The sequence below is a fragment of the Borostomias antarcticus genome, assembly GCF_949987555.1.
Source record: "Borostomias antarcticus genome assembly, chromosome: 11".
NCBI classification, from domain to species: domain Eukaryota; kingdom Metazoa; phylum Chordata; class Actinopteri; order Stomiiformes; family Stomiidae; genus Borostomias; species Borostomias antarcticus.
In genome coordinates, this window is record NC_140244.1 from 5,708,734 (window position 1) to 5,725,231 (window position 16,498).

Here is a 16,498-nt window from a genome sequence, read left to right on the forward strand (position 1 = left end):
AAGTGTTGATGCTGATGTGTTGATGCTGTTATCATAAAGTTTAAGTCTGCTGCGGAGAGCTCTTTAAAAGCTTAATCCGTAAGATCGATAATACTTTAATAATCCCCATGGGGAAAATTTGTGGGTTTCAACAGTGGAAAAAGTACAGCGTACTAGAGAATATACATAGATAATATACATAATAGATAGAATTAAATTACAAGAAAAATTACAATATGCATCAGTGTAGGATATATATAGGCTATACATACATGTACAATAATACTCAAATACATACATATACTGTATGCACACATCCACAACGCTCAGGAAGACAACACACAACAGCACTGTTATAGTGGGATGACCTTTGAACCGTTCTGAAGGTGCTCCCCATCTGCCACAGATCATCATGGAGGGGATGAGAGGGGTTGTCCAGAAGAGACGTCAGCTTGTCCATCATCCTCCTCTCCATCACAGACTCCAGGCTGTCCAGTTGTTGCCCCACAAAAGACCAGGCCCTCCTCCCCACCAGCGTGTTCAGTTTGTCCTCCGAGACTCCGCAGCTCCAACCTTTGCTCTCATTTTTCCACTGCTGGAATGCCAAATTTCCCCCTAGGGGGATCATTGAAGTATCTATCTATCTATTAAAGGCTTGTGCTTTGTCATACCAGTTCCCGAAGAGAACAATTCAAATCAAACATTACAATGTTGTGATTCTCACAAAGGGCTTGGGGGGGGGAAGAAATACTGTATGAAATAGGCCCATTGAGACGGGTCATTAAACTAAGCTACAGTAGGCCAGCGGTGTGTGTGGAACCCTATAGAGTTATTTCATGCACTGTTACAGTGGCTGTACTCTAAGGCAAACAGGGGCTGTTAAACGCTAGCAGGCCCAAAGGCAGGAGATTACATTATCAGCTGATAGTTGTATCTTTGCTTCACGCATAGCTATTCTTACTCTCATCGTCATCATATCAGTTGATGAAGTTGCCATTGTTGTAGGCCTAAGTAGATTCTACTGTAGGCCTACATGTCCTATAGACTAGCCTACCGTAAAGTTCACAGCAAAACCAAAGATAAAAGACGTGACACGAGAGGGAATCTTCCTAGACTTAAGGCCAATGAATGCCTATTTATAATTTCATCACATGTAGCCTACTCGCCAATTTCCTAAACAGAATTCATGACATTTAACAATCCCCATTGAGCCAGGACTATCAGCGGAAGCAGATGGTGATTTGTGTCGATACAGCAGCGCGTGGCTGGCTCTATTCATGAGAAGAGCGGCGCGCGGAGGAGATGAATGGAGCAGATGAGCGCTCGCGCTTTATTGATTTAACGGCCCCGCCCCTCCCACGAGACCTTGCCTTTGTTCGATTGTCTCGCGAGCCGTTAATTTGTATCAATAGTCATGAGATATATTGTACAATTATGCAATGAGACAGGTGCCAGTTGCTATTGTTGGCCTATTATTCTCGTTCAATGTCATGATTATGTTTTATGTTGTCTATGTGGGCTATTGTGAGAGTTGACTGGGAAATGAGCAACTAATTCAATACGATATGTAAATTAGGATTGTAATTAAGTCACTTACATCTTGGTCATTTAGCCAACACTTTTATCCAAAGCAATTTACACATATGGGGTAATTAGGTGGGGCCTGTGGTAGAAAATAGAAATATTATAGATGCTCATATGTAAAACAAATATACTGACATTAATAACCTTTCGTTTCTGAAAAATTGCCATCGGAAGTATCTTATAAGTAACTTTTGTTGACAGAATGCAAACTTCACATTAAATATTGCTTTCATTCCTTGAATGCAAACATGGGGCATTAAGTGCTGGTAATTATATAGGGACATTTTCAAAAGATAGCCTATATGTAGCTTAATTATAAAGTCTCTGTGTAGAAATGTATCAATCATAACAGATTTTTGTATTGATCAGACAAGTGGCACTGAAATTATAATATTATAGCGCCATCTACTGGCGAGTCGCGCAAGCACGGACATTCTGTTTGCCAAATAAAGGGCATAGCATTGGAAATCATGTTACAAGGCGAAGAAGAAAGACTTAAGGCGGTAAGGATTTTTAAATAATAAAATTTGAATTGACACTATGATATCTTTGAAAGTGGCTACATGTACATATAAAGTAGCTTGTAAATAAGTAATTAACTTGCTTTGGTTTTGATCTATTGCTTCTTAGCCTAACTGGCCCTTTTATTTGTTAATAAGTGAAAGTAGAACTCCCTCGATCCCCACCAGGTATCCTTTAACCATCAATCAATCATTCAATTGAATCCTGTAAACCACGCGAGACACAGAGAGAAAGAGAGGGAGAGAGAGATTGTGTGTGTGTGTGTGTGTGTATGTGTGAGAGAAAGAATGAGTGTGTGTGTGTGTGTGTGTGTGTGTGTGTGTGTGTGTGTACGGTGAAGGGAGGAAGCCGAAACAACTCAGAGGACCGAGACCCAAATATTGTCCACAGGTCACCCTGGTCTGCTAGTCAAGTTTTTGGAGGAGCGAACCCGTGTCAGCTGGTGCACCGGGAGCTGTCCATGGTTCTGAAGTCCTGAGCGGCGTGCGTCAGAACAAAGAGGCGGCGGAAACTGTGTGCTTTAATACGGAACTATTGAATCCTAACACAAAGAAAAAATACCAGTTTGGGATTCAGATCATAGGATGCGAATATGAAATGGAGTTTCTTGAATGTTTCATTGTAAACGTATAGTCAATTTGGAAACGTACTGTAGCCTACGAGACGACGAGAAAAGTGGCGTCTACAAGTCTACGTGGATGAAGGTGTGGAAGAAATGAAATAGACGGTCTCTTGACTGATCGTGTCTTCCAAACTCGGCAGTAGATTTTTTTTTCTCAAGAAAAAGGCGAGGGGAGGGCTGCTACTCTGAGGCGCGAACGGTCTTTCAGCACCTTCTCCTCGCGCGCACTCCCCCTCAAACATCACCTGTCGTTCTGGGATGTTGAGTTTTCCACATTTATCCCCAGCAGCACAGCAAAGATAGAAACAGTCCTGCGACCGCCACCACCACCACTATGCTCCCAGCTCAGGAAGCCGCAAAGATCTACCACACCAACTACGTGCGTAACGCGCGCGCCGTTGGCGTCCTGTGGATCATCTTCACCATCTGCTTCGCCATCATCACCGTGGTGGTCTTCATCCAGCCCTACTGGATAGGCGACAGCGTCAACACCCCGCAGGCCGGCTACTTCGGCCTCTTCCACTACTGCATCGGGAACGCGCTGACCTCGGAGCTCACCTGCAAAGGAAGCGCTCTGGACTTCGGTTCCATCCCGTCGGGCGCCTTCAAAACGGCCATGTTCTTCGTGGGGATCTCCATGCTGTTGGTGGTGGGCAGCATCGTCTGTTTCAGCCTGTTCTTCTTCTGCAATGCGGGGAGCGTCTACAAGATCTGTGCCTGGCTGCAGCTGGCTTCTTGTAAGTACAGTAGCGGATAAGCATTGTGGGTTATTTGGGGTTATTTTGACGCCATGGTCCATGGGGTTGACTGTCAGAATGTTGTGCACAAGTTTCTTAAGTCATTAGAAGTCGGTCAATTAACCCTTTAAGAAATATATTTAAGAGTTAAAAAGAGGCTGCCCATTCACCAGATTGTGACACAGAATGTCAAATAGTGCAACACAAACATTCGCCGAGACCAGCTGACAGGATGATGCTCGGTTTATAGCGGAAAGGAGATTCTAGTTAGGCCTACCTGGAGGCTATCATGTTACACTTTCTCCTCTTCCCGGTTACTTTCCCTCGCACCTGCCGGCATTCTCATCTTACCCCCGCCGCTGGTAATGGTATACCTGCTACTCCGCATAACGGACAACTGCTGTTTGTGTGATGGGCTGGAATAACACAATGACGGCTGAAAAGACATGAAGACGTGGTCCATCTTGACAGGGTTTGAAATTCAATTTAATTCTTTATTTAAACTCGAAGGACACTGAGGTTGCCCTGAAATAAGCCCACTCAGTGACGCACACAAGCGAAAGATTTTTAAAACACAAAGGGGGAGGTCAAGTGAGGGAAGGGGGACGGTTGGGTCTTCTGCCAGGAGAGTTAAAAGCTTGGGAGCTGCCATGAGACGCATTTCAGCACCATGGACATCGACACTACACCTGGATAGACAGGTTACATTACATTAGTCATTTACAATAATGACATTTAACGTAGAAAAAGACAATGTACTAGCCTATACTTGCCAGAACTTGCCAGAATACATTGGTGGCATTTTCATCCAGCCAATCAGAGGGCAAGCTGGTCACACCAGTCATATCCTTCCAGTATTAATATCGAAATGTAATAACATAGTATAGGCTAGCCTAAAGGAAGTAGAATGTAGTGCCCAGATAGCAAGCGGATCTGGGCCATATATGGGCCGGAACTAAGCCACAAGTGCCAGATCTGGCCTGTATATGGCCCAGATCCGCTTGCTATCTGGGTGTCATGGAACGGCCAGAGTGTGTGTCTTTGGTCTTAATGGTCCAGCCCAGTATGAACACACCCTACTCAAGCTGGATCAGCTGTTCGTCAATACTTCGATCGACTGAGTCAGGTTTCTCCTGAATCAGCAATACCTCAATTGGCTGAGTCAGGCCTCTCTGAACGGTTGGTAATCAGGACCGGTGAGAGACATTGAGGTTGAAGAGAGTCACAGGCAGATGGCGTCACAAGGTGAGGGCTGTCATTATTGTCACCTTTTTTCGTCAGCTCACTAACACTACTGTCACATCCAGAGAAAGTGAGAGTGTGTAATGTTTCACACGGTAATGTGATAGCACCACATGTGGCTGGCGTGGACTAGGGGGAGATCGCACTGCCGACTCCAGGCTGAATAATGGATGAACACGTTTCTCTTCCTGAAGTTACTCAGTCTGCTGTTGCCAAGCAACAGCTGATGTGTGTGTGAGAGTTGTGTGTGTCTGTTTGTACTGCCGTATCAAGTCAGTGTAAAAAAAGAAGTTTTAACTGTCATATACCCCAAATCCCATCCCTTCACCAAAATCCTGCATGGTGATTGGCTACACCATCCATCAATCCCCCCCCCCCAGGTACATGCATGGTGATTGGCTGCATGATCTACCCGGATGGCTGGGACTCGGAGGAGGTGAAGCGCATGTGTGGCCAGCGGACAGACAAATACACCCTGGGGAACTGCACGGTGCGCTGGGCCTACATCCTGGCCATCATCAGCATCATGGACTCCCTCATCCTCTCCTTCCTGGCCTTCTCCCTGGGAAACCGGCAGGACAAGCTGCTGCCCGAGGACTTCCAGGTGGAGGGCAAAGGTATGGAGGGTTAGAGGGTCTCCTAGGTGGATCAGGTATGGAGGGTTAGAGGGTCTTCTAGGTGGAGGGTATGGAGGATCTCCTAGGTGGATCAGGTATGGAGGGTTAGAGTGTCTTCTAGGTGGAGGGTATGGAGGGTTAGGGGGTCTTCTAGGTGGAGGGTATGGAGGGTATTCTAGGTGGATCAGGTATGGAGGGTTAGAGGGTCTTCTAGGTGGAGGGTATGGAGGGTCTCCTAGGTGGATCAGGTATGGAGGGTTAGAGGGTCTTCTAGGTGGAGGGTATGGAGGGTTAGGGGGTCTTCTAGGTGGAGGGTATGGAGGGTTAGAGGGTCTTCTAGGTGGAGGGTATTCTAGGTGGATCAGGTATGGAGGGTTAGAGGGTCTTCTAGGTGGAGGGTATGGAGGGTCTCCTAGGTGGATCAGGTATGGAGGGTTAGAGGGTCTTCTAGGTGGAGGGTATGGAGGGTTAGGGGGTCTTCTAGGTGGAGGGTATGGAGGGTTAGAGGGTCTTCTAGGTGGATCAGGTATGGAGGGTTAGAGGGTCTTCTAGGTGGATCAGGTATGGAGGGTTAGAGGTTCTTCTAGGTGGATCAGGTATGGAGGGTTAGAGGTTCTTCTAGGTGGATCAGGTATGGAGGGTAAGAGGGTCTTTTAGGTGGATCAGGTATGGAGGGTTAGAGGGTCTTCTAGGTGGATTAGGTATGGAGGGTTAGAGGGTCTTCTAGGTGGAGCAGGTATGGAGGGTTAGAGGGTCTTCTAGGTGGAGCAGGTATGGAGGGTTAGAGGGTCTTCTAGGTGGAGGGTATGGAGGGTTAGAGGGTCTCCTAGGTGGATCAGGTATGGAGGGTTAGAGGGTCTTCTAGGTGGAGGGTATGGAGGGTTAGAGGGTCTCCTAGGTGGATCAGGTATGGAGGGTTAGAGGGTATTCTAGGTGGAGCAGGTATGTAGGGTTAGAGGGTCTTCTAGGTGGAGGGTATGGAGGGTTTGAGGGTCTTCTAGGTGGAGGGTATGGAGGGTTTGAGGGTCTTCTAGGTGGATCAAGTATGGAGGGTTAGAGGGTCTTCTAGGTGGAGGGTATGGAGGGTTAGAGGGTCTTCTAGGTGGATCAGGTATGGAGGGTTAGAGGGTCTTCTAGGTGGAGGGTATGGAGGGTCTTCTAGGTGGATCAGGTATGGAGGGTTAGAGGGTCTTCTAGGTGGAGGGTATGGAGGGTCTTCTAGGTGGATCAGGTATGGAGGGTTAGAGGGTCTTCTAGGTGGAGGGTATGGAGGGTTTGAGGGTCTTCTGGGTGGATCAGGTATGGAGGGTTAGAGGGTCTTCTAGGTGGAGGGTATGGAGGGTTTGAGGGTCTTCTAGGTGGATCAGGTATGGAGGGTTAGAGGGTCTTCTAGGTGGATCAGGTATGGAGGGTTAGAGGATCTTCTAGGTGGAGCAGGTATGGAGGGTTAGAGGGTCTTCTAGGTGGAGCAGGTATGGAGGGTTAGAGGGTCTTCAAGGTGGAGCAGGTATGGAGGGTTAGAGGGTCTTCAAGGTGGAGCAGGTATGGAGGGTTAGAGGGTCTTCTAGGTGGAGGGTTTGAGGGTCTTCTAGGTGGATCAAGTATGGAGGGTTAGAGGGTCTTCTAGGTGGAGTGTATGGAGGGTTAGAGGGTCTTCTAGGTGGATCAGGTATGGAGGGTTAGAGGGTCTTCTAGGTGGAGAGTATGAAGGGTCTTCTAGGTGGATCAGGTATGGAGGGTTAGAGGGTCTTCTAGGTGGAGGGTATGAAGGGTCTTCTAGGTGGATCAGGTATGGAGGGTTAGAGGGTCTCCTAGGTGGATCAGGTATGGAGGGTTAGAGGGTCTTCTAGGTGGAGGGTATGGAGGGTTTGAGGGTCTTCTAGGTGGAGGGTATGGAGGGTCTTCTAGGTGGAGGGTATGGAGGGTTAGAGGGTCTTCTAGGTGGATCAGGTATGGAGGGTTTGAGGGTCTCCTAGGTGGAGGGTATGGAGGGTTAGAGGGTCTTCTAGGTGGAGGGTATGGAGGGTTAGGGGGTCTTCTAGGTGGAGGGATGAGGGAAGCTAGTGGGATGTCCCAAAATCTACCCCTAAACCCTACCTCCTACGCCCTGGTGGAGATCTGGCTGGTCTAAGCAATGCGCCAATCACTCCCAACTGGCTCTCTTTGGCTGGAATTGGAAAATTGCTCCAGCGTTGCTTTCACCTGCCCGATCCAATCAGATCTCAACATCTGCAGAGCGGGTGGGTCTTGGGTGTAAATTAGGGGCGGGGCCTGTGAGTGGAGAGGCGTGGCAAACCCGTGCTGTATATCCTGAAGGGAGGGGGGGGGGGCGTGGGGGAGAGAGGGTGAGGAGTTGGGTGAGGGGGGGGGGGGTTGAACTTTTTTGTTGTTTGTTTGTATTTCTATTATTGTTATTTGACACTCAGCCAAATAAATAACTCCTTGCCATTGATCAGGACTTCAACCACTTCCTTGAAACAAAACCAGAGCAGTGAAAAAAGTATGTGTTCCAGCCCGAGGTGGTGCTCCAGATCCATCGCTGGCTGTGGTCCACCCCAGCGTCATTAGAGCCAGACAGAGCAACCAGAGACTCCTCTCAGCTCTCCTAATGAGACACTAACTCACTTCAAACATATCAGCCATTAAACATACATTGGCAGCCTCCAACACTTGCCAGTGTGATGAATTAATTAAGACGTTAAGCAGTTTTTATGACACTGCTAGGAGTGTGTGTGTGCGCGTTCTGTGTAGAGCAGTAGGGAGATGATTTGTTGGCCATCACACTCTAAACCTAACGTACAGCAGTTGAATGTTCTGGAAGGTCAGTTAGACCTGTGGTCCCAGAGGATCTCATTAGTGAGGGAACATCACCACCGAGTGACTTCACAGAATTCACCGTTTCTCTCATCTCCTTGTCCTTTTTCTTGAGAAACACTATGAAACAAACTTTTGATGAGGGTGAAACACCCTTAAATATTTCAGTTTCTCAGGTTGGCGCAGAGTACAAAGAAACGTAATTTCACAAGGCCAATAGCTTCTTTTAAAAAAATCTCCAATAGTTTGATAACAGACTGTTTTCCGTCTCTTCCAGATGATGCCTGATGGCTACATGGAGCACTGAAGATTTAAGGGTTTATGAGAAGCAACAGCGTTGACTTGGAAATCCCAACTTGGTTTTTCTGCAACATATGACAAGATATCCACCCCACACTCTGGAGAAATACAGTCTGTCCGTGACAATAAAATGTTATTAATATTTATGTAAAGACTTCCGCCTTCATAACTGACTACACAGAATATTTGCCACATAGCTAGAATAGCTGCTAGTCAACTATAGCGCAACCATTCAGCCCACAACCATTTGAGCAATGTATGAGTGACCACACACACGCAATGTATGAGTGACCCCACACACACACACACACACACACACACACACACACAGCGATTTTCAAAATCTTTATTCACTTTTAACTACAGAAAAAAGGGTCTTTGTTTTAGCAGTGGACAATCAAATGTGGGGAGGGGGAGAGGAAGGAAGGAAAGAAGGAGGGAGGGAGAGTGGAGAGAGTAAAGAGGGGGTCTTTGTAGAAAAGTAGTGAGCGGCGGGCTGGGGGCTCCAGAGCATTCCGACAGCAGCAGGGTGGCGTTACAGCACTACATCACTGTCATCAGGACAATCCACTCTTTTTTTTTTTTGTTTTGTTTTTTTGCTGCCAATGCGGTTGTTTACAGAGCGCTGCAGGAAGGGATGATGTCAGTATGAAAATAAGCTTTTAAAATGCAGCGAGAAATATTCACCAGAGGCATCTCCAAATAAGTCTTTCAAAAACATTTTTCACCTCAAAGTTCTTGTTCTCTTGTTCACCTCAATAAAGCCTTTTCTACAGAGGGTCATAGAAACTGTACACGGCCGCTGTGCGCGTGAGAGAGAGCGAAGGCCAGCTCTTTGGTACGACGTGTGTGGGCCAAGATATGGTCTGAATCTGATGTTCTTGGGCCAAGATATGGTCTGAATCTGATGTTCTTGATCCCGTGTTTTCTGGCAAGACTCATCGTTTGTGTGGAGAAATAACATGATTCGGTCTCATCGGCCACAAGACTCTCAAGTGGGGAAAATCACAGCTGGAAATTGTCATCTTCAGAATCGCACCGTGTCAAGTACTGCACTTCACACCCGAGTCGAGGAGTTAGACACCAGACGCTTCTCTCTCCATAGAGCAGAGCCAGGAACGGAGAACTTTCAATAAGATGAAGAGGGATCGGGCGTGATGATGTCATCAAAAGGCGTCGCAGTCCGATTCCCCATCGAGTCGCCGGGTTTGTGTCGCGTTGGCCGCAGTGACGACACTCACGAAGATAAAACGCCGAACCTCTTCACAGCTTGGCCAATCCTCGACTATCCCATCCAGTCAGTTTTCAGCAAAAAAACATTTTCTCAACAGACTATTGAACAGATAGTCGCTACTTCTAGATATAAAAATACTACTCTATAACATGGAGGCAGTACAGCTGTGGTTCTGCCGGTATGATAGAGGGGTCCATGCTTACGGTCGACAGAAAAGCTCGGTACACGCACTTCTTCTATCTTTCAAACAGACAGATCAAAACAACATGAACGGAAAGAGACCTAAAGGGTCCCCCCGAATCAAACCTGTTCTTTATAAACATGTTATCATTGGTAGAGAGGGGGGGGGGGCGATGACATAGAAAAAGAGACATACTCAAGCCACGTCCAATCAGTAAAAGTGAAAGCTAGTGAAGACATGAACAGATCAGACTGGACCTCCAGGGGATGTCTATTACCAGTGTTGTAATGATAAGAGTCACCACTTTTGAGTTTGAAAGTTTGTGTGTGTGTGTGTTTGTGTATGTGCTTTTAGAAGTCTTTGATATATATATGTGTGTGTGTGTGTGTGGGGGGGGGCTTTTATGAGTCTTATGTATGAGTGTGTGTGTGTGTGTGTGTGTGTATGCGCGCTTTTATAAGTCTTATGTATGTATGAATGTGTGTGCATTCTTCATGTGGAACTATGGCGAGGGTGTAGTAGCATGCGGGGGGCCTCTAGGGGGCGATCCATGCGTGTCGGAGGCACTCTGTGGCGCTGGCCCTCTTCTCGGGCACCAGGTCCAGCATGGGCAGCAGGAAGCTGGCGAACGTCTGCGCCTCCTCTCTCGACCACTCGTACTTCTCCACCAGCACCTCCAGCAGACCCCAGGGCTTCAGCTTGGTGATGTGGCGGAGATCGCCTACACACACGTGCACACACACCACACGCACACACACAGGAAAGAAAGATGTACTGTAAGTTAGCCTTGCTTGCCTAAAACCCACAAATGTGTGTATAGACAGGCTATAGGGTGCTAAATAAAGAGTTAACAGACAGACAGGCGCGCGCACACATGCGCACATGCACACACAACCCAGACACGCACGCACAGGTAGACTACCCAGATATCAAATCTAGTACAGCAGATGGATACAGGCAATCATGTGCTCAACTCTTAAAATAGATTCTAATTTACATCTGCCCACCTAGCTCATATCACCTCTTTATTAAGCTATCTTTCACACATGCCAGATAGCAGGTGGTGTGCGTGTGTGTCTGTGTGAGTCTGTGTGTGTGTGTGTGTGTGTGTGCGCGCGTGTGTGCACGTGTGTGTGCACGTGTTTACCTTTTTTGGTGAAGAACTCCTTGGAGTATTTTCCCGCTAAGATGAGCTTACGAGGTACTTTACCCAGCAGCTCAATGATCAACGCTATGTGGTCTAGAGAGAGAGAGAGAGAGAGAGAGAGAGAGAGAGAGAGAGAGACAGAGAGAGAGAGAGAGAGAGACACAGAGACAGGATGAGAGTGAGAGACAGATTGAGAGACAGATTGAGAGAGAAAGTGACAGAGAGATTGAGAGAGAGAGAGGGATGAAGAGAAGAAAAGATGGGTAAGATCCCAGCATTAGCATTACTGTATACTGAATGCAGGACTTCAGCTCTGATTGAGGAACATTTATTTAAATATTGTTTATTGAAGGGATCCCCATCATCTGACACCTTGGCAAACGCTAATCTTCCCGGGGTCCATAAAAGGAGATAAGACATAGACCGTAGCATACAATCATGCAATAACTACAGTAACATTCACACACAAACCTGACAAAACCTACAGTAACACATTCATACACAAACCTGACAAAACCTACAGTAACACATTCATACACAAACCTGACAAAACCTACAGTAACATTCATACACAAACCTGATATGAAACATATATTTGTTAAATATATTTTCATGTATCAACCATACGGGTGAGGAAGAAAGCAGAGCTAACGGATGTAAGGTATGGACATGTAGGTGTGTGTGTGTGCGCGAGCAAGTGTGTGATATCTTGCAGGTTGTGGGCTGACAGTGCAGCAGACTCCAACAGGAGAGAGAGAGAGAGAGAGAGAGAGAGAGAGAGAGAGAGAGAGAGAGAACCGGCGGTCTGAACACGTACCCTCATCTCTGGAGTAATCTTCACCGGAGTGGGGCTCAAACAGGTAGTCCCCCGTGGCCAGCTCAAAGGCCTGCCAGGAACACAGCAACACAGGGCTCAGCCCACATAGGCCTCTAGCTAGGCTAACACACAGCTAGGCTAACACAGAGCTAGGCTAGCACACAGCTAGGCTAGCACACAGCTAGGCTAGCACACAGCTAGGCTAGCACACAGCTAGGCTAACACACAGCTAGGCTAGCACACAGCTAGGTTAACATACAGCTAGGCTAACACAGAGCTAGGCTAACGCACAGCTAGGCTAGCGCACAGCTAGGCTAACGCACAGCTAGGCTAACGCACAGCTAGGCTAACGCACAGCTAGGCTAACGCACAGCTAGGCTAACGCACAGCTAGGCTAACACACAGCTAGGCTAACACACAGCTAGGCTAGCACACAGCTAGGCTAACACACAGCTAGGCTAACACACAGTCCGCTAGCGCCTCTGTCTCCTGATCTCGTATTTAGGTGCTGTATGCTAGGTTATCAGTGATTGCGTTTGATGAGATGAGCTCTGTGTTAGCTGTTTTTATATAGAGATCCCGTTAGAACTGTCGGATAGACGACCCCTCAATTTTCCATCTTTGTTTGTTCACACTGAACTAAAGAAAGCCGGCATGATTTGAGACAGCATGCCGGCAATCCGGAATGGAGAGGAAGGACACTTTTTACAGGCAACGTTCGCTAGTTGCTAAATGAGACAAGCTGTAGTTGCAGGCTTGGCTGCATTTAGCCTCTGTGCCGCCATGAAAGGGCTGTAGCTCTTTAGTCTCTCCCCTTCCATTTGTGACAGGGTGGTGTGTGTGTGTGTGTGTGTGCACGTGTGTGCACGTGTGTGCACGTCCACAGTCATCCCATCGTTCAGGTTCCTGAGGAGCTGGCTGTCGTCTGAAGGTCAACACTCTCCTCCTGCCTCCCAAGAGGCTGCTCTGCTGTGTGTCTGTGTAGGTGTGTGTGTAGGAGTGCGAGTGTGTGTAGGTGTATGTTTGAGTGTGTGTGTGTGCGTGTGTAGGTGTGTGTGTGTGTGCGTCTGTGTGTAGGAGTATGTGTGTGTGTGTCTGTAGGAGTGCGTGTGTGTAGGAGTGTGTGTGTGTAGGAATGTGCGCGTGTGTGTCTGTGTAGAAGTGTGTATGTGTGTAGAAGTGTGTGTGTGTGTGTAGGAGTGTAGGAGTGTGTGTCTGTAAAAATGCGTGTCTGTAGGTGTGTGTAGGAGTGTGTGTGTCTCTGTGTAGAAGTGTGTGTGTAGGAATGTGTGTGCGCTCTTCAAAAGAGCTTTTCATTATTAGCGTTTGAGGAGGAGGCCCTTGAATGAAGACTCAGTCCTTTGCACAGCAATATTTAAGCACACAACTAACAAGGGAAAAATCCATACAGAATCGCACAAAAAATAGCTCAGCCATTATAGGAGGCAAACCCTTCCACAGTGGTTGGGTTTAGTGTTGAGCTGGCTCTAGACTGAGGTAGCCGTTACCAATAGCACCATAGACAGACCGCTGATGTCATAGGTGTCGCCTCGTCGCTCATCAGTTCCGCGTCCGACGCACATGACCACCTCAAACACCACTTCTACCAGCTACACCACCGACAAGATGGGGATTCATACTGAGGAGTGAGTTCAACCAATTCAACCGTTCCTCATACACACTCTTCGAATGCTGCATGCACAGGACATGAAAGCATAGCTGAGCTATTAAGACTGGCATTGCCAGAGTTCCATATTTACACAGTGTTGAAGGGCTTTTAGATGCCTGCATTGGTAAGGTTCCATATTGACACGGTGTTAAAGAGCTTTTGGAGTCCAGCGGAGAAAGGAAGACTATACATTGTGTGTTTACAGAGTAATACTGACCAGGCTGAGTGTGTACACACTCCGCCCCCACCGCCATGTTGCTTTTTAAAAACCCTTTGATCATTTTCGTGCATCAGAGCCCACGTTCAAAAGTGTTCAAATGAGTTAAAAAACTCCTTTCTAAAACACTAAGCACGTGATCAATACTTCCTGACGACGGATGCTACAATTATAAACTGAATTATAAGATTTCCCTGATCACATCACGAGAGTGAGGAGAGAAAGGTTCGGGAGCGTACAGAATGCCTCGTTAACGTCATCAGGTTCCCCACTAGCATTGGGTTGAAATCGGAAAGATCGCCAAACAGGCGCTTTTGCCTTTGACACCAAATAGTCCTTTTATAGACGAACGCAGCGTTCTGGTAGCAGGTGGGAAGTGGAAACGCGTCATCTCCGGCCTACGCTGCGCACAAGCTGTAAGGGCCGTTAGCTCGCTAGCTCACCAGTCTCTTACTCTAAACTGCTAGCTATTCTACCCGTAGAGTGCGTCTACAATGACCGTTTGATTAGTGTCAAACCAAGTAAACTGTGTTGCAAGCCAACAGTTAGCCAGTGAGACACCTGTGTGTGTGCTTGTATGTGTGTGCGAGTGGGTAGGTGTGTGTGTGTGAGTGCGTGTGAGTGCGTAGGTGTGTGTGTGTGTGTGTGTGTGTGTGTGAGTGCGTGTGAGTGCGTGTGTCCTACCATGCAGGCTGTGCTCCAGATGTCAGCGTGGGTGCTGTATCCCGCTCCCATCAGCACCTCCAGAGAACGATACTGCCGGGTCTGGATGTCATCTGTGAAGTGCTTGTGCTGAGTGATAAAGAGAGAGAGAGAGAAAGAGAGAGAGAGAGAGAAGCAGAGAGAGGGAAAGAAACAGAGAGAAAGAGAGAGATAGATAAGGGAGAAATAGAGAGACGGACAAACAGAGAGGGAAAGAGGGGAAGAAAGAGCGAGAGAAGGATAGAGAGGGAGAAATAGAGAGAGAGAGAGGGGGGGGAGGGAGAAATGGAGGGAAATGTAGGACAACATTAGATCACAGTGCATCTCCATCTGAAGGCAGGGGTCACCTCACCTCAACAAACCCTGCAAAGCAACACGGGATGACTTCAGTCTCAACTAGGGATGCGCATCGAAAACCGGTTCTTGTTGAGTGTGAATCGATTCCTTGGAATCGTTAACGAAATCCTTAACGATTCCGCTATCGATTCCTGTTGTTGCTGCGTATTCGCGATGACGTCGCACGCACGCTGCCTTGTTTTGTTTTATTAAGACAGCGGTAGAAGAGGCCAGCAACATGTCATCTAGGCATAAACGTTTGAAAGCGTGGTTACAATTCACGCGACAAGATGACAACACGGCCACTTGCAATGCTTGCAAAAAACGTATATCAAAGGGGGGAAATACTACAAATATACAAAAACACTTGGCCACATAGCATACGATAACTTTGCAGGAATGTCCGGTTTTTAATGCGCTCCAGGGTGACGTCAGCAGCGCAGCTAACGTGTAGTCAAAGGTAAACTCCTCCAGAGTCCCTGTCTATTGTGTTGGTGCCATTTGTTTAATTGTGTAAATCAGCTTTCACTATATGAATAATCTCCATTTCCATCCATGTAATTTAGATGATGACGTTCAGAGTCAGGCTGGTGGTCGGTCTGGGTCAGAGGCTACTTCTAGTAGAAGTAGTAGAATTGTTAATTCTCCATACAGTTGATGGTTGCAGACCTACTCAGTTCCATTTGGACTTCACTTGATTGTATTTGTTGCCAGTTGCCGCTGCTAGTTTTATTTTTGTCAGCTCAGCTCATATACCCTTTTTAAATGGAAGGAGCGTTGTAAATTCTACTAGTAACATGTTAAGACTGTTATTGGATTTAAAAATCAACAGATTAATTCGTTTTATTTATCTTTTTCTATAGAAAAAATACTGATTTGTTTATGTCAGTTTTATTTTTAGTTCAAGGTCAATACAACTAAAAAACACCTGCAGCTGGTCTTCCTCCAGGTAATGTCCTCATTACATTCATGTGTGTCCTCTCTCCATATCCCCATTACTGTCTGTGGTTTGCTTGTTTGGTTATCTGTTGCATTCGTGTTTGTTTTAGTAGTTGTTATTGATGTATTTTATGCATGTAACGTGCTTTTATCTTCTAGTATAGTAGACTACGTGCTAGTATAGTAGAGTAAGTGCTAGTATAGTAGAGTAAGTGCTGGTATAGTAGAGTAAGTGCTAGTATAATAAAGTGCTAGTATAGTAGAGTAAGTGCTAGTATAGTAGAGTAAGTGCTAGTATAATAAAGTGCTAGTATAGTAGAGTAAGTGCTAGTATAGTAGAGTAAGTGCTAGCTCTCTCTCTCACCACCCAGCAGGCGTTCCCCAGGTCGGCGATCTTGACCTGCAGCCTGTCGGCGTTCAGGGGCTCCAGGGGGTTGACCAGCAGCCTGTCGGCGTTCAGGGGCTCCAGGGGGTTGACCAGCAGCCTGTCGGCGTTCAGGGGCTCCACGGGGTTGACCTGCAGCCTGTCGGCGTTCAGGGGCTCCACGGGGTTGACCAGCAGCCTGTCGGCGTTCAGGGACTCCAGGGGGTTGACCAGCAGCCTGGCGGTGGCTAAGGAGCCTGGAGAGACGGGGAAGGTGGAGGGAGGTTAACACAGGGCCGGGGTAGGACAGGCATGGCAGTCACCGTCTGTGTAGTTAGGGTTGCAAAATTTCAGGAATATTCACAATCTTCCCATTGGAATAACAGGAAATAATGGGAATTAACGGGAATAAATTGGAAACAGAATTGATTCCCGTCAATTCCCACAAATGTCTAGTTTACTCCTGTTAATTCCA

The 16,498-nt window shown here is 47.1% G+C and overlaps 2 protein-coding genes across 2 annotated transcripts in view; one reads left to right on the forward strand and one right to left on the reverse strand.

Moving 5' to 3' along the window:
- Positions 1-3,041: 3,041 nt before the first annotated feature.
- lhfpl5a (LHFPL tetraspan subfamily member 5a) lies at positions 3,042-5,317 on the forward strand (the record flags this gene model as incomplete). Its single annotated transcript, XM_084445756.1, has 2 exons — positions 3,042-3,444; positions 5,067-5,317. The coding sequence occupies 2 exons, from the start codon at positions 3,042-3,044 to the stop codon at positions 5,315-5,317; spliced, it is 654 nt and encodes a 217-aa protein (XP_084301882.1).
- Positions 5,318-8,795: 3,478 nt separating this feature from the next.
- The window catches only part of srpk1b (SRSF protein kinase 1b), a 37,136-nt gene continuing 29,433 nt past the window's right edge, over positions 8,796-16,498 (reverse strand). Inside the window, exons 12-16 of the mRNA XM_084445637.1 lie at positions 16,024-16,280; positions 14,367-14,474; positions 11,797-11,866; positions 10,980-11,072; positions 8,796-10,553 (exon numbers count right to left, since the gene is read on the reverse strand). Of these exons, the coding sequence (XP_084301763.1) occupies positions 10,369-10,553; positions 10,980-11,072; positions 11,797-11,866; positions 14,367-14,474; positions 16,024-16,280 (713 nt within the window). The 3' untranslated portion in view covers positions 8,796-10,368. The remainder of the gene's footprint in view (positions 10,554-10,979; positions 11,073-11,796; positions 11,867-14,366; positions 14,475-16,023; positions 16,281-16,498) is intronic.